The sequence below is a fragment of the Engystomops pustulosus genome, chromosome 5 (assembly GCF_040894005.1).
Source record: "Engystomops pustulosus chromosome 5, aEngPut4.maternal, whole genome shotgun sequence".
NCBI lineage: Eukaryota > Metazoa > Chordata > Amphibia > Anura > Leptodactylidae > Engystomops > Engystomops pustulosus.
This window is the reverse complement of record NC_092415.1, coordinates 23,922,607-23,942,611: the sequence shown is the minus strand read 5'-3', so window position 1 is coordinate 23,942,611 and position 20,005 is coordinate 23,922,607. Positions and strand designations below refer to the sequence as shown.

General features: G+C 46.4%; 1 protein-coding gene across 4 annotated transcripts in view; it reads left to right on the top strand.

Moving 5' to 3' along the window:
• Positions 1–20,005, top strand: part of OXR1 (oxidation resistance 1) — a 305,238-nt gene that overhangs the window by 245,241 nt on the left and 39,992 nt on the right. For all 4 annotated transcript variants that reach the window (XM_072151333.1, XM_072151332.1, XM_072151337.1 and 1 more), the window contains 5 exons: positions 8,679–8,761; positions 14,958–15,065; positions 16,003–16,116; positions 16,888–17,040; positions 18,560–18,744. In XM_072151333.1, the coding sequence (XP_072007434.1) occupies positions 8,679–8,761; positions 14,958–15,065; positions 16,003–16,116; positions 16,888–17,040; positions 18,560–18,744 (643 nt within the window). The remainder of the gene's footprint in view (positions 1–8,678; positions 8,762–14,957; positions 15,066–16,002; positions 16,117–16,887; positions 17,041–18,559; positions 18,745–20,005) is intronic.

The window sequence follows — 20,005 nt, the reverse complement described above, 5'->3', positions numbered from 1 at the left end:
CTCTGCTATCTGCCCCAAGTCCCACAGCCAAATCATGTAATATACCACAGCAAAGGCAACACTAATGTACCTTACTACAAGGAAATCTACCATGAAAATCCACCCAGAGATAATTACTCATAGATCCAGGCACCGGGACTGTGGTAATCCTCTTATATGTGTTATCCATGGCCTCCTCCCTTCTAAAAATCAACTTTTATAATTATGCTAATGAAACAGAATTGTTCTGGGTTGACATTACCAGAGCCTCTCCATGCAGTAGCTTCACGGGCTGTTACACTGTGTTGGTCGTGAGATTAAATTTAGTCAGGGGAATAGGGGAGTGTAGGGGGGGGGGGGGAGGTGAGACTTGCACCTGCACAGTGTAACAGCCTGTGACACCACAGCATGAGGGGCTCTAGAATCGGAAATACTCGAGTATAGGTCGACCCAAGTCTAAGGCGAGGGCTCTAATTTTAACACTGGAAAAACCTATTGACTCAAGTATAAGCGGTGGGTGGGAAATGTATTGGTCACAGCCTCCCCCTAGTATATAGCAAGCCCCTGCCCCCCCCCCCCCCCCGCCTGTATATATAGCAGCCCCCTGCCCAACAAAAAAAATAAACTGTACTCCCCTCTCCGACGCCCCCGCAGGTCCCTTTCTGTGGCTCCCCATGCGGTCCTTTCGTACAAACCAAGACGTCAGCCGCTAGCCGTCAAGCTATGATGTCGGCAAGTGACTGATGTCATGGTTTGTGCGACGGGACCGCATGGGGAGCTGAAGCCGGAGGTGAAGATAGAGGACCAGCAGGGGGCGTCGGAAAGGTGAGTATAGAGTGTTGTGGGTTTTTTTTTTTTTTCTCTGTTGACTCGAATATAAGCACATTTTTAGTGCTGGAAAACTTGGTGTATACTCGAGTATATACGGTAATTCTTCTGGCCCATTAGCATAATTGTATACGTTTATTTTAGAAGTTAGGAGGCCACGGATAACACATATAAGACGATTCCCACAGTCCCGGTGCCTGGATCTATGAGTAATGTCCCTGGTTTATCAGGATGGAGTCTGGTGGTAGATTTCCTTTAAGGCTCTGTTCACACTTTATTTTAATGCACCTGCCAGACCTCTCTGTAGCATAGCTGGTGCTAGCGTATCACATAAGTACTTGTATGACGTGGACTGTGTTTCCTTAGTCGACCAACTTCTCCTCTGGGGTTAGTGCTGCACAAGATTTGGAAATTTTTAGACCTTTGTGGCTTCCCCTTTCCTTCCAGAACCAACCAGCGGCCGGTGCCACATCTAAACTCTATGGGGCTGCAGGGAATGGCCAAGTACACGGGTCCACAATCCCCTTCACCAGCGATATCGGGATCAGGGCTAAAATGTCTTCATCGGAAAACATAAATGATGACAAATAATAATTTGGAATTAATAAAGTAATATTTTTTACTTGGCGCCGCTCCCTATGTTTGGAGCCTCAGCAATAGGGATGATTGATTGTTGTGTAAATCTTTCTTTCTGTCTGCCAAAACTTGGGAGTCAATTTGAATCTTTTAAAGGGTTCTGACCGTGTTCCTGATCCAACTATTCTCCATGAAATCCTCTTTTCTAACAATTCCCTATTGTGCTTTTCCTCTGTTAATCTGCCTGGAAAGTCCCTACATGTACTGATTTGGCAGTCTTAAAGGGGCGCATATATACTGCTGTTAGGGTGTAGACGTAGTCTTTAAATTTCGGAGCAAGGTTTTCTCTCTTCTCGGCTGGTAATAGTATGATGTCCCAGTTCTATACATGGTCCAGCATGCCCCTCGCTCCCCCCCCCCCCTGTACAGTAAAGGAAACCCATTAGTGTAATCGCTCCTCATCCCACACTGAAGTTTTCTCCTCCGAGTTGCTGACCCATAAGCGTTGCGAGCTCCACAGCCGCCTCCCGCGTCTCATCTCCCCAGATAATAAGTGTATTTCATTATCGTCTGATCTCCTTGAAACCCAAACTGCTCCTCCAGGAAGGATAAGACGGGTCCCACGCCAAGTAATATTAAAAATGCATGAGGTGCGGAAAGATCTCGTAGGACCCACATGCGATTTCCTGAAAGGACTCCGCTCCTCGGCTTATGGGGTTGGAAATGGAGAACCTCACCGCCGTCTGATGTTACATTATCCATATGAATAACTATATACAGATGAGGGTTGTCTGAGTTTAGGTAATTCTTCTTAAAGGAATCTACCATGAAAATCCATCATGATAAACCAGTGACACTAATCATAGATCCAGGCAACGAGACTGGGATAATCTTATATTTATTATCTATGGCCTCCTTTCCTTCTAAATCAACTATTAAAATTATGCTAATGAGCCAGAAGGGCTGGTGGGGGTGGGAGTGGGGATTACCAGAGGCCCCTGTGCTGTAGCTTCACAGGCTGTTACAATGAGCAGAACATGTCTTGCCCAACCCCCTGCTCTCTCCATCCTTTCTCTGCTTGTGTAATCTATCAGCACGAAGTCCAGGGGGAGGGGAAACCTGCTTTGCTCATTGTAACGGCCTATGAAGCTAAAGCACTGAAAAGCTCCCTCAGGTTCATTAGCATACTTTCATCCCTTACCAGCATGTGACGTGATAGTACATCACGCGTCGGCTGCTGGAGTATGTAGAGGGCTCTCCAGTAATGCCTGTGATTAGTGCTAGCCCGATCGTGGGTGGTAACTTTTCGATTGCCACAAAGCAGCTGCAGGCGCTAAAAAGCCGGCGCCACCATATAGGCTTAGACCGAAAGATACAAATTACCCCCACCTTTCCTAGAATTGATATGAAAATAAACAGTAAAAATCATAAACACGTTAGGTATCACCATGTTCCAAATATAATATTTGTTATTCCCAGCGTTTTAACCCCGTAATGGACAATACACCCAAATGTCTGAAACACCACTTTATCGCCATTTTGCAACTTCTGTGCAGTCCCCAAAATAATGGCACCCCACACAGCTCTGTGCACCATGGTATGAAATAGTGCCCGTGCCCAGCTCCGGAAGTGTACCATTAGCAGAGAAGTCATCTCCTTGGCTTCACTTTTCCACTGTAGGGCCAACTTCTGTACGAAACTGCAACAGTGAAACCGGAAGAAGACCGCAATTGGGCGCGCATGCGCAAGATTGCATCATGGAGTCCGACTACAAGTCTAGACGGGAGGGGGAGAGAACAGAAGTGATGGATACATGACTTTTCAATGTATGTCCTCTCCGTGTTTGCTTAGGCTTCCTCCGGGTCCTCCAGTTTCCTCCCACACTCTAAAACATACTTTGATAGATTGTGAGTCCTATTGGGGATAGGGACTGATTTGTCAAGCTCTGTGCTGCGCTGTGTAATCTGTGTGCTCTATATAAATAAAGGAATTATTATTATTATAACTTTGTTTTTGAGTGAACACCACAGAGGAACCTGCCATTGGGTTAATATGTCCAAAGCTGGTTCCCTCCTGGAAGACCTTTTCTAATACCTCACCTAGTTTATCGATATTGTTCACCTTTCACCCGGGGGTTGCACATGAACTAGTTGGACCAGCCATGCGGGAGACTGGGGGAGGTAACAACTACCATGGAAGTTATAGGTGCCACTTGCTGAATAGACTATGCCCTATGCCTGTGGCTATGGAGCAGCAGAGGTAAATAGTTGAAACCCATATAACCACCATACAGATTTGGCCCTGGGTCTGGATTGAACCCACTATAGTAGTGATGGGGAACCTTTTAGACACCAAGTGCCCAAACTACAACCAAAACCCACTCCTTTATCACAAAGTGCCAATACAGGCAGTCCCCGGGTTACATACAAGATAGGGTCTGGAGGTTTGTTCTTAAGTTGAATTTGTATGTAAGTCGAAACTGTATATTTTATAATGGAAGTTCTAGACAATTTTTTTTCTTTTGCCCCAGTGACAATTGGAGTTTCAAAATTTTTGGTGTAATTGGACCAAGAATTATCAATAAAGCTTCATTACAGACACCTTACAGCTGATCATTGCAGTCTGGGACTGTAGTAAAGCATCCAGAGAGCTTCACCAGAGGTCACAGTGGGCAGAGGGGTCCGTCTGTAACTATGGGTTGTCTGTAAGTCGGGTGTCCTTAAGTAGGGGACCGCCTGTATAAGCAGTAATTTTATTTGTTTGTGGAACTGTTCTCCCACAACTTTCGATCATACCTGCCTCCTGAGGACACTGATATAATTAAAAGCAGGAGGACCTTCAAAGATATTCCAGTCCTCTCCACACTCTCCTTCAGTCCTAAGCTTCCAAGAGATTCTAGGTGCCAGGGATCCAAAGTTATGTCTCCTATAATGAAGGACACATCTCATACACGCTCGGCCACTGAGGTGCCACCTATGAGGACATATGAGATACTTCTTTGGCGATTAAAGGGATAAAATAGCACGGAGATTAGTAATTACATGATACCACAGACATTACAGATCACTTTGCACAGAAAAGAGAAGAGATGTTTCTGTGATCATGGCTATTCTTCCTTTTTTTTGTTCTGTGTTTTCCCAGATTTTTTTTTTTCCTTGTTCTTCAAAATTGCTGTCAGATGTGACATGGGGAGGGATGGCAGCTGCACAGACAATTACTGGGGACGGTTGCTGTGTGGCAGTTCCGGTGACATCCTCCACCATGAGCGACGCTCGCAGAAAGCAGCTGAGTTGCTCACATGTTACGTGCCCTTGGACTCCTGAGCAGCACGTGCAACACACAGCACTTACATCTCCAAATCAGAGCTGCTTGAGTGTAAAATAAGTAAAATTAACTTGTCTGTCTCCTCCTCTCCTTAATAGTGGCCCAGGATTGCATCCCGCAGCTCCTGATTGGTTGTTGAACGACTTCCTTTTCAAGGACCAGTCACAGGCTTTCAGAAATGGGGCACAGCATTGCTGAGATCAGTCATGTAGGGTGCCGTGTGTGTGTGTAGTGGTCCCTGCTGAGATTTGCCGTGTGTGTGTGTAGTGGTCACTGCTGAGATTTATAGGGTGCCGTGTGTGTGTGTGTAGTGGTCACTGCTGTGATTTATAGGGTGCCGTGTGTGTGTGTAGTGGTCACTGCTGAGATTTATAGGGTGCCGTGTGTGTGTGTAGTGGTCCCTGCTGAGATTTGTAGGGTGCCGTATGTGTGTAGTGGTCACTGCTGAGATTTGTAGGGTGCCGTGTGTGTGTAGTGGTCACTGCTGAGATTTGTAGGGTGCCGTGTGTGTGTAGTGGTCACTGCTGAGATTTGTAGGGTGCCGTGTGTGTGTGTAGTGGTCACTGCTGAGATTTACAGGGTGCCGTGTGTGTGTGTAGTGGTCACTGCTGAGATTTATAGGGTGCCGTGTGTGTGTGTAGTGGTCACTGCTGTGATTTATAGGGTGCCGTGTGTGTGTGTAGTGGTCACTGCTGTGATTTACAGGGTGCCGTGTGTGTGTGTAGTGGTCACTGCTGTGATTTACAGGGTGCCGTGTGTGTGTGTAGTGGTCACTGCTGTGATTTACAGGGTGCCGTGTGTGTGTGTAGTGGTCACTGCTGAGATTTGTAGGGTGCCGTGTGTGTGTAGTGGTCACTGCTGAGATTTGTAGGGTGCCGTGTGTGTGTAGTGGTCACTGCTGAGATTTGTAGGGTGCCCTGTGTGTGTGTGTGTGTGTAGTGGTCCCTGCTGAGATTTGTAGGGTGCCGTGTGTGTGTAGTGGTCACTGCTGAGATTTGTAGGGTGCCGTGTGTGTGTAGTGGTCACTGCTGAGATTTGTAGGGTGCCGTGTGTGTGTAGTGGTCACTGCTGAGATTTGTAGGGTGCCGTGTGTGTGTAGTGGTCACTGCTGAGATTTATAGGGTGCCGTGTGTGTGTGTAGTGGTCCCTGCTGAGATTTGTAGGGTGCCGTGTGTGTGTAGTGGTCACTGCTGAGATTTGTAGGGTGCCGTGTGTGTGTAGTGGTCACTGCTGAGATTTGTAGGGTGCCGTGTGTGTGTAGTGGTCACTGCTGAGATTTGTAGGGTGCCGTGTGTGTGTGTAGTGGTCACTGCTGAGATTTACAGGGTGCCGTGTGTGTGTGTAGTGGTCACTGCTGAGATTTATAGGGTGCCGTGTGTGTGTGTAGTGGTCACTGCTGTGATTTATAGGGTGCCGTGTGTGTGTGTAGTGGTCACTGCTGTGATTTACAGGGTGCCGTGTGTGTGTAGTGGTCACTGCTGAGATTTGTAGGGTGCCCTGTGTGTGTGTGTGTAGTGGTCCCTGCTGAGATTTGTAGGGTGCCGTGTGTGTGTAGTGGTCACTGCTGAGATTTGTAGGGTGCCGTGTGTGTGTAGTGGTCACTGCTGAGATTTGTAGGGTGCCCTGTGTGTGTGTGTGTGTAGTGGTCCCTGCTGAGATTTGTAGGGTGCCGTGTGTGTGTAGTGGTCACTGCTGAGATTTGTAGGGTGCCGTGTGTGTGTGTGTGTGTAGTGGTCACTGCTGAGATTTGTAGGGTGCCGTGTGTGTGTGTGTGTGTAGTGGTCACTGCTGAGATTTGTAGGGTGCCGTGTGTGTGTGTGTGTGTGTGTGTGTGTGTGTAGTGGTCACTGCTGAGATTTGTAGGGTGCCGTGTGTGTGTGTGTGTGTGTGTGTAGTGGTCACTGCTGAGATTTGTAGGGTGCCGTGTGTGTGTGTGTGTGTGTGTGTGTGTGTGTGTGTGTAGTGGTCACTGCTGAGATTTGTAGGGTGCCGTGTGTGTGTGTAGTGGTCACTGCTGAGATTTGTAGGGTGCCGTGTGTGTGTGTAGTGGTCACTGCTGAGATTTGTAGGGTGCCGTGTGTGTAGTGGTCACTGCTGAGATTTGTAGGGTGCCGTGTGTGTAGTGGTCACTGCTGAGATTTGTAGGGTGCCGTGTGTGTAGTGGTCACTGCTGAGATTTGTAGGGTGCCGTGTGTGTGTGTAGTGGTCACTGCTGAGATTTGTAGGGTGCCGTGTGTGTGTAGTGGTCACTGCTGAGATTTGTAGGGTGCCGTGTGTGTGTGTAGTGGTCACTGCTGAGATTTGTAGGGTGCCGTATGTGTGTGTGTAGTGGTCACTGCTGAGATTTGTAGGGTGCCGTATGTGTGTGTGTAGTGGTCACTGCTGAGATTTGTAGGGTGCCGTGTGTGTGTAGTGGTCACTGCTGAGATTTGTAGGGTGCCGTGTGTGTAGTGGTCACTGCTGAGATTTGTAGGGTGCCGTGTGTGTAGTGGTCACTGCTGAGATTTGTAGGGTGCCGTATGTGTGTGTGTAGTGGTCACTGCTGAGATTTGTAGGGTGCCGTATGTGTGTGTGTGTAGTGGTCACTGCTGAGATTTGTAGGGTGCCGTATGTGTGTGTGTAGTGGTCACTGCTGAGATTTGTAGGGTGCCGTATGTGTGTGTAGTGGTCACTGCTGAGATTTGTAGGGTGCCATATGTGTGTGTAGTGGTCACTGCTGAGATTTGTAGGGTGCCCTGTGTGTGTGTGTGTAGTGGTCACTGCTGAGATTTGTAGGGTGCCGTGTGTGTGTGTAGTGGTCACTGCTGAGATTTGTAGGGTGCCGTGTGTGTGTGTAGTGGTCACTTGCTGTGAGCCAAGAGAGCAGCGGGCACCAGAATTGCGTTCACCATTATCCTTGTATTAGTTTTATAACTTTCTTTATATATTAATTGATATTGATTACGCTAGGAATATTTTTGCTGTCAGTGTTTTTTTTCAGAAATGCTGTACTTAAACGTTGAATAGATTGGACACAATTGTTGCCATCATCTCCACATACAGCTACAAAGTATCAAGGCGAGGGAGAGTAGTGCACAAGTCCATGACACTCCGAGTTCAGACTCTTTAGAAATGATAAGGAATTGAAACAAGAACTGTAATAGAAAGTTGCAGACCTTAGAAAGCCCCTTGAATCCTTGCTAGATTCTACCCTCCTTCATTTTGTGAGTTCATTCTGTGTTTTCTAAGGCTTTGTAGAACCATAATCCGTGTAAGGAACTACCTTTGCCTTAAAGGAAATCTTCCTTTAAAATCCATCATGATAAAACAGACACTTGCTAATGGATCCAGGCAGGGGGAGGGGAGAGACAGTGTACCAGCATGTGAACCTTCAGCATGGAGGGGCTCTGGTAACACCCCCAGAGCCTTCAGACTCATTTTTTAGAAGGAAGGAGACCATGGATAACAAATATAAGAAGATTACCACAGTCCCGGTGCCTGGATCTATGAGTAATGTCCCTGGTTTATTATGATGGATTCTGATTTCCTTTAAGACCAAAGTTTGGTGCACCAGGATGAATAAGTTTGTGTAGGAGGCACCAAAATGAAGAAGTTGTGACCTCTCAGACTGGCTCCTATCCGCCATAACCTGTAAAAAGTTCTAGTAAATCAGTCAGGACATCCCGCACATCTTTTGCCTCTTACACCAGGTGTAATCCGGTGCAGCCTACTATCAGTGAGGGTTTCGGAGGGGAGTAGCGAATGAATAATCACAGGTTGTGTATGGGCTGTAATGGGCATTTCCCCTGGATAATGGGCTGCACGGCCGGAGCTGGTGGATTACACTTGTCACTACTTTTTATACTGGTTATAGAAAACACACACACACAGCAGCGGCACCCGCAGCAGCTCCACGCAGGCGGCAGCTCCAGTTACACAGAGCGAGGAGTGCAGCATGAATCTCATCCGTAGCTCCCCTCTCTGTCCTTCAGATACCGGCCAGAAGAAGACCCTGGAGAAGAAAGATGGGCGACGCATGTCCTTCCAAAAGCCAAAGGGAACCATGGAGTACACGGTGAGCTTTGTTCTATACACTTTAATATATCCCCCCTCTCCCGCCAGTCCCTCCACTCCCCCACCCCCCTCTCTCCCGTGGAGTGTGAATCCTGCCAGTGCACTGGTCTCATACTGGGACTTGTCTTATCGTGCACTGGTCACACCAGTGTGCTCCACTGTCCCCATTTGTAGCGATGGATACAACGTAACACCTTGACCTTGCTCCGGGATGAATAACCTTGCATCCTCCTCCCCGTCACTTGTCATTGATCCCAAGATTCCAGCTTCCCCCTTTTTTTTATTTTCTCCGTAGCTTCTGAAAATGGAGCCTTTTTTTTTTTTAACTGACTGCTAATGTTCTTGAAATGACCCTCAAAACCCCGCAGCAGTCAGCGTGCTATCCTGTTACTATGGGAAACCAAATTGGAAATTGTGCGGCTTTGAGAATTCCAGGGTTTTTTTTTTTTTTCCTGTTTCATCAATCTCTGCCTCTCATTGGGGAGGTGATAGAAGATTGACTTGTACTATATATTACTCCATCTCTATGTTATTACATCTTCTCTGTGTCTCTATGACTCGTACTCCGTCTTTGTATCACATGGATCATCTATATCCTGGGTTTCCCTACAATTCTCTATATTCCTTCATTCTTTTTCATTAAGTCATTCGGATGAATGAATATAGCGAATCACATAGATTTAGCAAACCATGTCGGACCACTTCTCCCTCTATTTCTTTTTTGCACATGGTAGACAGGACCAAGTATTGGGTTTCCTGGACTCTTAAAGGGGTTGTCCACTTTGGCAAATAATTGATATTGTTTTTGTGTAATGAAGTTATACACATTCCCAGTATACTTTGTGTCAATTCCTCACTGTTTTCTAGATCTGCTTGTTGTCATTCTGTAGGAAGCTCATGTGATGTCACACAGGTGCACGGCTCGTGGTATCCCTGGCCATGTGATGTCACACAGGTGCACGGCTCGTGGTATCCCTGGCCATGTGATGTCACGCAGGTGCACGGCTCGTGGTATCCCTGGCCTTGTGATGTTATGGCAGGTGCACGGCTCGTGGTATCCCTGGTCATGTGATGTTATAGCAGGTGCACGGCTCGTGGTATCCCTGGTCATGTGATGTTATAGCAGGTGCACGGCTCGTGGTATCCCTGGTCGTGTGATGTCACGCAGGTGCACGGCTCGTGGTATCCCTGGTCGTGTGATGTCACGCAGGTGCACGGCTCGTGGTATCCCTGGCCTTGTGATGTCACACAGGTGCACGGCTCGTGGTATCCCTGGTCATGTGATGTTATAGCAGGTGCACGGCTCGTGGTATCCCTGGTCGTGTGATGTCACGCAGGTGCACGGCTCGTGGTATCCCTGGCCTTGTGATGTTATGGCAGGTGCACGGCTCATGGTATCCCTGGCCTTGTGATGTTATAGCAGGTGCACGGCTCGTGGTATCCCTGGCCTTGTGATGTTATAGCAGGTGCACGGCTCGTGGTATCCCTGGCCTTGTGATGTTATAGCAGGTGCACGGCTCGTGGTATCCCTGGTCATGTGATGTTATAGCAGGTGCACGGCTCGTGGTATCCCTGGTCATGTGATGTTATAGCAGGTGCACGGCTCGTGGTATCCCTGGTCGTGTGATGTCACGCAGGTGCGCGGCTCGTGGTATCCCTGGTCGTGTGATGTCACGCAGGTGCACGGCTCGTGGTATCCCTGGCCTTGTGATGTCACACAGGTGCACGGCTCGTGGTATCCCTGGTCATGTGATGTTATAGCAGGTGCACGGCTCGTGGTATCCCTGGTCGTGTGATGTCACGCAGGTGCACGGCTCGTGGTATCCCTGGCCATGTGATGGCACACAGGTGCATGGCGCGTGCTATCCCTGGTCATGTGATGTCACGCAGGTGCATGGCGCGTGCTATCCCTGGTCATGTGATGTCACGCAGGTGCACGGCTCGTGGTATCCCTGGTCGTGTGATGTCACGCAGGTGCACGGCTCGTGGTATCCCTGGCCTTGTGATGTCACACAGGTGCACGGCTCGTGGTATCCCTGGTCATGTGATGTTATAGCAGGTGCACGGCTCGTGGTATCCCTGGTCGTGTGATGTCATGCAGGTGCACGGCTCGTGGTATCCCTGGCCTTGTGATGTTATGGCAGGTGCACGGCTCATGGTATCCCTGGTCGTGTGATGTTATAGCAGGTGCACGGCTCGTGGTATCCCTGGTCGTGTGATGTCACGCAGGTGCACGGCTCGTGGTATCCCTGGTCGTGTGATGTCACACAGGTGCACGTCTCCTAGTGAGCTGTGCACCTGTGTGACCACACATGATCGGGGACAGTTTTTATATCCACTGGAAGTAAACACTGAAGCCTCCCATAGAATGACCTTTCTTTACACAATATCAATCATTTGGTGAAAGTGGACAACCCCTTTAAGCGTCTGACTGCATGCAGGTAAATAATAGTGGGAGGAGTGGTCAGACATGGGATTCACTACAGTCGTTCTTTCATTCAGTCATTCGAATGAATGAATGTAGTGAATTTTAGAGAAATCCAGGATATGGATGATCTATATCTATATAAAGAGCTGACGGAGTACGAGACACTCAGAACAGATGAAATGATATATAGAGAAAGTAATATTGTATATTTTATAACCGTTCATTACATAAACGATATCAATTATTTGCTTTAAAGTGAACCTGTCACCAGTCCTTTTTGCCTAGTGATGGGTTTCAATAGCCTTTGCTATGCTGCTTTTAGGCTGTCCAGCATTCTGAATAATTTCAGTAGTTTATTAAAGTTTTATTCACATTATCTGGCTCCCTGCCAGCATTGTGTGGCGAGTCCCTGGGGATGGGGCAAATGTGCCTGTGTCAGTCTTCTCTTATCTACACTTGTTCTGCTCCCTCCCCACTTCCTGTCATGTGCACTGAGCAGGCTGGAGGGGAGGGAAGTAGTAAGGAGGAGAGGAACAATGTGGAGACACAGGCACACACAGGCTGCAGCTTCCCCCTCCCAGGACTCACTGCATTCTGTTGGCAGGGAGCCAGGTAATGTGAAATAAACTTCTATAAACTACTGAAATGATTCAGAACTCTGACAAAGGCCTTTTTAAAATCGGCAAAACATAAGCTATTGGAACCTGTCACCAGCTAAAAATGACAGTCGCGGTGACGGGTTCACTTTAATATTGATGACATGTCCTTTGGGATAGGTCATCAGTTGAACATTCTAGGAGGACGGTGTCAGGTGTAGGTCCGAGTGTCCTCTTGTATCAGCCCATTAAATTGTTAGCAGCATTATGTAGTGGCCAAAATTGGTACTACAGCTAGTTAGAGTGCTTGCTTTACAATCCTTCATCCTGTAGGAAGATTTCCTTTTGTTTTAACCATTGAGAAGTAAATCTGCCCTTGGATTTCTTTCCTCTTGTTGTGTCCTGATCCCTGGGTGTAACCTGTTAGGCGACTGATGTTGGCACAACAAAACCTCCTGTCACATGGATGGGCGCACGTCACGGCTTGTGTTCATGTTTCGGCGATGTATGACCTTCTGCTTTTGGTTTATCGCTTTTATTATCTCAGACTTTGATCTGTTTTACTGAGGGACGTTTTCCAACCTCCTATGAACAATCTACCATATTACCCAAAATACTGCAACAAGAAAGGGGTTGTCCTGAGGTTAGCTCAGGACAACTTTCCTCCAAAAAAACAGCGCCACACCTGACCATGGGTAGTGTGTGGTATTACAGCTAATCTCCATTCCTCTCTATACAGCTTAGTTGCAGTACCAGCACAAACCATGGTCAGGTGTGGCGCTGTGGAAGAAAGCCGCCATGTTGTTTAACGGAAACTTACCATGAAAATCCATCAGGATAAACCAGGGGCACTTATTCATGGATCCAGGCAAAGTGACTGTGGTAATCATCTTATATTTGGTATCCATGTCCTCCTTCCTTCTAAAGTCAGAATGGCTCCTCTGGGTGTTATCAGAGCCCGTCCATGCTATAGCTTTACTGGATGTTACACTGTGCAGGAGCACTTTCCCCTCCCACTGTGTGAGATTACAAGAGGGAGGGGGGAGGACTGATGAGGGAGCAGACGAGGAGGGCGAGACAGTGTTACAGCCTGTGAAGCTACAGCACAGAGGTGCTCTGGTAGCAACCCCGCCAGGGCAAAATTTTAAAGTTTGATTTTAGAAGGTAGGAGACCATGGATATTAAATATAAGAAGATTCCCACAGTCACGGTGCCTGGATCTCTGAGTACTGTCCTTGGTTTATCATTATGGATTTTGATTATATATTTCCTTTAACCTCAGGACAACCCATTTAAAGGGGATGCGACACTACAAAAGCTCTTATCCACTAGCCATAGTGTAGGAGTTTTATTGCTGGGGATCAAACCATTGCCCCCCTTGAAATGGCTAGAAGTGCTGTGCTGTACATGCAGAACTCCATTCACTTGTATGGGGACTGTAGCTGTCCGTAGGAGTACAGGCTGAGCATGGTCACTAATGCTTCATTCTGCATTAGGACTTTCGGGTGCTCTCCGGGTTCCATCGGTCAGACACCTGCACTCCATATACATGGGGGAACTTCAGGGACTTAAAGGGAACTTGTCACCAGATTTTACCCCATTAAACTAGCCCCTTAGGTCTGGTATGAAGTGTACTTTCTCTAATTCCTCATCTGATTTCAAATGACTTTTTGGAGAAGATTTTTTTTTTTGTGTGTGATTGGTAGAGAATAGTCATATTTTACCTGAGATGAGTCACTTTTTAAGGCTGGAAAGGGAGCATCACTTCAGACTCCCCTGCTACAGGTTCTATAGGACCTAGAAACCTGCTTTTGGTTCCATATCTTTCAGATAACATCAGACTTGTGATCCGCAGAACATTAAATAAAGGCAGATACAGACTGAATAGTTGTAAATGTGAGCTGCAGATAAATATCCAACTTATACCTTTGTCGCTCCCCATGTAGCCAGGTAAAGTGACTCGTCTTAAGTACAATTTGACTCTTCTCAGCCCATTTTCACTAGACTTCGGGGTAAATGGGTGAGATTTCATGTGAAAGAGGGAATTCTAGAAAGGACATTTCATCCCCTACATAAGGGGGCACTAGCTAATGGCTAGTGACAGAGGCCGTTTTGGGTTGGGTTCCCCAAGTCTCATGGTCCCGGTGCTTGGACACTTGTCCTCCTTTTTATGACTTTTAGGCTACTTTCACAATGTACCTGTAGTTTAGGTTTGTTGGATGCCCTGGAAGCCCCATTAGACGAGAGCCTTTCCATTATCCAGCACGTTGGCCGGGAGTCCATGTATAATATCGGTAGAAGAAGAGTGAAGAAATCGGGTGATAACTTTTTGAGGCTAACTGCTGAAATTTGATTTTTATTTTTCATGTGTCACATCATGTCTGACATATAGTATTCTGGAAAGCTCTCCATTGGAGATGAGCCGACCTGAGCTTTACGCCCATAGCAGTGGTGTCAGATTTGCAGTTTAAGGAGAAAAAAAAAATGCTTGAAGGATGGTATGCAAATGAGCCTGAGGGGCTCCATTAACACCTTGGGAGCCAGGTGACCCTCGGACTCATTTGCATACCATCCATCATCCCGGTAGTAGATGCCCTTTAATTTAGATCATTTTAAAAATTGGGAGGTATTAGAGAATAACTGTGCTTGGTCTCCCTCTCCATTAGACAAGGGTCGGGAAGGAAGAGGTCTCCTCACATAGACCATAAAGGCCGCCTCGCAGGGATGTGGAGATCGATAAACTCACTGGGGGTTTCTTGGAAATATGCAAATATGTTTTCCAGGATGAGACCAGGAAAACCTCATCTTTTCCTACCTTGTAAGGCCGCCCCCTTGACATCAAGCATGACTTTCAGGAAGCCTAATGACCTGCCAAACCATGAACAGATTCCCGGCTCTAGACAGTGCTGTTTGGACGTGGTTGCGTCTCTTCAGTACAGTGTAGGGAACTGATCAGATTTTGTATAACTTATTTGCATATCTCCAGAAGACTCTTCAGATCAGACATGATCCCTTTAAAATGTGAGCTGGTGTCAGCTGTGCACACAATGGTTAATCATCCCTTAGTGCAGGTATTGTTTCGGGGAGGAAGGGGTTAGGTGTCTCTTTTTAGACTTGTACTTGATATGTTAGAAGGAAAGTTGCTGACATTGTGTTTTTTTTCTGTCTTTCAGGTTGAGTCCAGAGATTCCTTAAATAGCATCGCTCTGAAGTTTGACACGACACCAAATGAACTGGTGCAGCTAAATAAGCTGTTCTCCAGGGCGGTCGTACCCGGACAGGTAGATTTATATTTTTCCTATATTTTAGGATATTTGCTGGTGATATTATTTGCTACATGGAAATTTGTTTTGTAACTTTTAAAGGGGTTGGCCACTAATCCCAAACTTAAACATGGTAAGTGTAAGACCCTAATGGGGTCGCCCATACAGTACTTAGGCCTCATTCACATGGCCACGTGCTCGTCCGGACAGCATCCCGGGTGTAGCACATGTCCAGATGGTGAAGAGAAGGAAAGTGAGTGCTCCTCACCCCTCCCCTCACCAATGAAAGCCGAGCGCCCGCTGCTGTGTGTTACACTGTGTGCTCACCGCAACGTGACCGGGTGCCATAGACTTTTATTGCCGCCAAGATCTGGCCGTAATTTGTCACAGCTGTAATTTTGGCCATGTGAATGGGGCCTTACCCCTGCTAAAATTCAGGGTTTGTGGACGGAAGCTGCAGGTCATGTGACTTCCAGGCAGTAATCCTAATGGCTCCTGGTAGACGGAGGGAGAAGTCCAGTCATTACTGTACCCATCCCCTTTCATTGGTTGGAGAACTGTGCACTGTAATGACTGCTGCCTGGGGGCACCTGGGGGGGCGTGTCCTGAGTCCAAGGCAAGCGGGAGGGGGCAACTGCAGCCTATGTGTGCCTGTGTCTCCTCTCTTCTCCTCCACACTCGTCCAGCTCCCTCCCCCTCCCCACAACCTGTTATGTGCATTGAGTAAGCAGGGGAGGGAGGGGTAGTGAGTAAGGAGTAGAGGAAGAATACATTGAAGAGATTTAGTCACGGCATTTTAGGGGTTTCTCCTATAGGATCATCTTTCTAGGCACATTTTTTGGGGTGTATCCTTTATTGCTTAATTTGCAACGCACAGAAAAGTTGATAATACAGAAGTTTTTTTTTTTTTTCTTTTTACGGTTTATTAAAATATTTTATTCTATTCTTTTTCAAGCTTTTATATGTACCGGATCCAGACTATATTTCCAGTGTGGAAAGTTCTCCCTCACTAAGCCCCATAAGTCCTCTGTCTCCAACCTCGTCAGAAGTGGAATTTGAAAAAAGTGCAGTAAGTACAAATGTGTTTTTTGTTTTATATTTTGTTTAAATGCACTTTAAATGAAAGTGTGTGTTGTAAAATATAACCCCGATGAGTGTGATTATTATATTATAAATGTGTGTATAAAATATATATTTTGTAGTGATAAAGTAAATGGCATAATTCTTAGATCTACTAAATGATATGAGGGTTATGTACATTATAGGTGACTGGTTCCTGATCACATGGACACTGGATATATCCTGTGTCTGTAAGGCAACTGGTTACTTCAGGTGTCTCTGTCTCTCTCTGTCTGTGTCTCTGTCTCTCCTCACCCTTAAAGGGAACCTGTCACCAGGTTTTACTCCCATCACGCTGTCCCCTCAGGTAGTATATGAAATGACCTTTCTAGAGTTCCCTCTTTTTTTATGTAAAATATCATTTGTTTACTTATAAAAAAATATACTGCAAGATCATGTAAAAATAAGCTGAGAAGAGTCATATTTTGCAGAGTTCAGTGGTTGCAGGGGTAATGTCAATTCGGACACCCCCCTTTCTACTATTGCTCCCAGTATCATGCTGGTTGTGTCACATTAAAGATGAGAATCTAATCTTTCAGATGACACCAGGCTTGTGATACTGTGAGCTATGGAAAAAAAAAATCCTTGTGTGTGGATTCCTGTTGGGAATAACCTATCCATGTTCTGTTCCTGCAAATCACAGATGTCAATACTCTGAATAAGCATGTATCATTATATGTATTGTTCGAGGGTGACCTTAAGGTGCCAAATTGTATCGTAGGACCATGAGCACATTCGGCACAAAGAGTCCACGTCCTCCCCAGCTTTTTCGTCCATCCGGCCCTCTAGGGTTGTATCTTCCACATCGGAAGAAGAAGAAGCCTTTACCGAGAAGTTCTTGAAAATTAACTGCAAGTATATCACTGATGGGAAGGTAAGTGTCTGTGCTGCCTCTTATGTTCACTTTACATAGATCATTCCTCGTGCCGATCGCAAGTGTGAATTTTGTAGGAGATTAAATAAAAATCATATAGTCAAAGTGAGATTCGCTAATTGATTAATCCAATTGAAGTCAATGGGTAAACACATGGTTAAGATCTGCCCCATTGGGAAGGATCGGCTCTGTGCTGTGGGTTTCCTCTCTGCCTTGTGGTGCTAAGGGGGTGTATGGACATGGGCTGGCCTGATGTGTATAGCATACAGACAGGGGAAGCTATAATGGGGTAGGTCTGTACCAAGTATTACCACTGGATAGGGGTTAATTATCTGATCTATGGAGGGGGGGGGAAGGGGGTCCAATGGGGTCCCTTCTTGGTGGTGGTCCTATAAGTAGATTTTTCACCAATCAGAATCTTACTCCCTATCCTGTGGTTGGGGGGATAACCACACTTCTCCTTGGTACAACCCCTTTAACTGTGTCCCTACACTCTACCTGGTCCAATCTGTCCTCATGTGTAGTAACACTATTTTTTAAAAGTAACGCCCGGGTCTCTTTTTATTCATACAAGGGAAGAACTGTACAACTGAAAGTTCTAATACAAGGTCATCCAATATTCTAGAAAATCTACCATCAAAATCCATCATAATAAATCAGGGACACTTGCTCAGATGCAGGCACAGTGACACAGTGGTAATTTTCTTCTGTGACTTCTTTCCTTATAAAATCAAGTTTAAAATTATGCTTTTTAATAATCTCACGACAGCACACAGTGGGAGGGGAAGTGCTTCTGCACAGTATAACAGCATGTGAAGTTGCGGAACATGGGGGCTCGAATAGCATCTCTATGAGCCCTTCAGGTTCGTTAAAATCAACCTTTGAAATTCAATTGCGCCAAAAGGGCTTCTGTGGGGGATACCAGAGCCCCTCTGTGCTGCAGCTTCACAGGCTGTTACACGTCTCACCCTTCCCCCTGCCTCCTAAGCACTTAGAATACAGTAGGAAGTGCTGCGTTAACAGGGGGAAGGGGAAAAAGTTGCAACTGCCTGTGAAGCTGCAGCACAGAGAGGCTATGGTAATCCCCAGGAGCGCTTTTGGCTTATCAGCATCATTTTAAAAGTTGATGTAGAAGGAAGGAAGTCATTGATAACAAATATAAGAAGATGATTACCCCACTCCACGGTGCCTGGATCTATGAGTAATGTCTGGTTTATCTGGATGGATTTTGATAATATATTTCCTATAAATTATGGAGAAGATTAGTAAAGCTGATATGTACCTTAGTTTGTCGCTAAGTAAAATCCCATTGTTGTGCTGCCGGTCTCCTTTGGTGCAGGTAGTGGCTACACTATCCATTTTTCGGTCACTGTAGAGTCACAGGGTGACAGATGGGTCTTACTTTTCCTCCTCTCCGGTTGTCCCTCCAATGTTCGCACTATATATAATGCAGTTCTAATTAGCAAAAAATGTTAAATGGAGTCTCTAACTTTTTTCTTTTTTGTGTCTTTACATCCAGGGAACGGTCAGCGGTGTTCTCTTGGTGACGCCAAATAACATAATGTTTGACCCTCACAAGACGGACCCTCTGGTTCAAGAGAACGGCTGTGAAGAGTACGGCATCATGTGCCCCATGGAGGAGGTGACCTCAGCGGCTATGTACAAAGAAATAGTTAATAGTAAATTGAAGGATTCTATTCCTGTGTAAGAGAAGTTACATATTGGTCATATTACATGTGTGAATGTTTCATCTTGTTTCATCCATCCTCCTGATCTGATTGCAAGGAGGGTCGTGTGTACGTTCTGTGGATCATATTTGGCTACTAATTAGCCGGACCAAGCATCAAGGAGATCTGTGATAGTTTGGGTCTATGAATCTCCTGTTGGAGCAGTATTTCTGACCATAATACGACCCATGTAATGCAGACCCGTTAAGAGCATCCAATAAGCAGCTGCCTCAGTAATACTTAAATACATCTTTATTTCTATAGCGCCATCATATTCTGCAGCGCTGCACAGAATATAGTGGGACAGGCAAGCCGTAACGTCTTTATTCGAGTAGCGCACAGCCACATGCACTTCAGTGGGCGATCTGGTCGTACATTTGAATGGATGCTTTGCCCACCGCACCATGTCAGAGCCGTGCAGTCGTCTCAGGCATGTCCTATCTTTTGTAGGATTTACAGCAAGGCTCTCCCTATGGAGAGGGGAGGGGTGAGGAGCGCCTCACCCTCCCTCTTTCCTTCACCCGGCTGTATGCTATGGCTATGTAGGGCTTGGTTGAGCACATAGGCTTGAGCAAAGGACTTTACTCCGAACCATTCCAGAGAATTTGTGCAGCTCGGGTGAAGTCCTGGAGACGTGATTTGGAAAAGAATAATCTTGGATCACTGGCAGATCGACCAGATAAGCAGCAGCAGCAGCTCCGTCCTCCCTACACCTTAGGCTACATTCACAATACCGTTGAGGGACCTGTATACGGCCACCGTATATACATCCCCCATTGGCCAGCTATGTGTGGCACTGTAACGTTCCATACCGAGGGAAAAGATAGGACATGTCCCATCTTTCCTCGTATTATGGCGCCATGTATTTCTGTGGAGATGGGTGGGGGCGAGCATGTCTCCTATGCGCAGACATGTGCCACCATATATACTGAGAAGAAAAGAAGTGTGCTACACTGGACCAAAATTCAATTTTTAATACAATCCAATCTTTATTCCAAAGTATCAAAAATACACAACAATTTGATAAAACCAATTAAAAGTGTCAGAAAGAACACAGGGTGGAGTGGGCCAATGGCTCTACTCCATCCACCACCCCTATCCACAAGTGTATGGACCAAATACAAGAATTCAAGTGGAGCCTACCACCCGTTCAGTGTATGGTGCGCATTGTGGCTTAGGTTTGTGTATGGGTATACCTGTGTGCTTGGCCAGGCCCAGTTGTACCCGGTTTATTTATA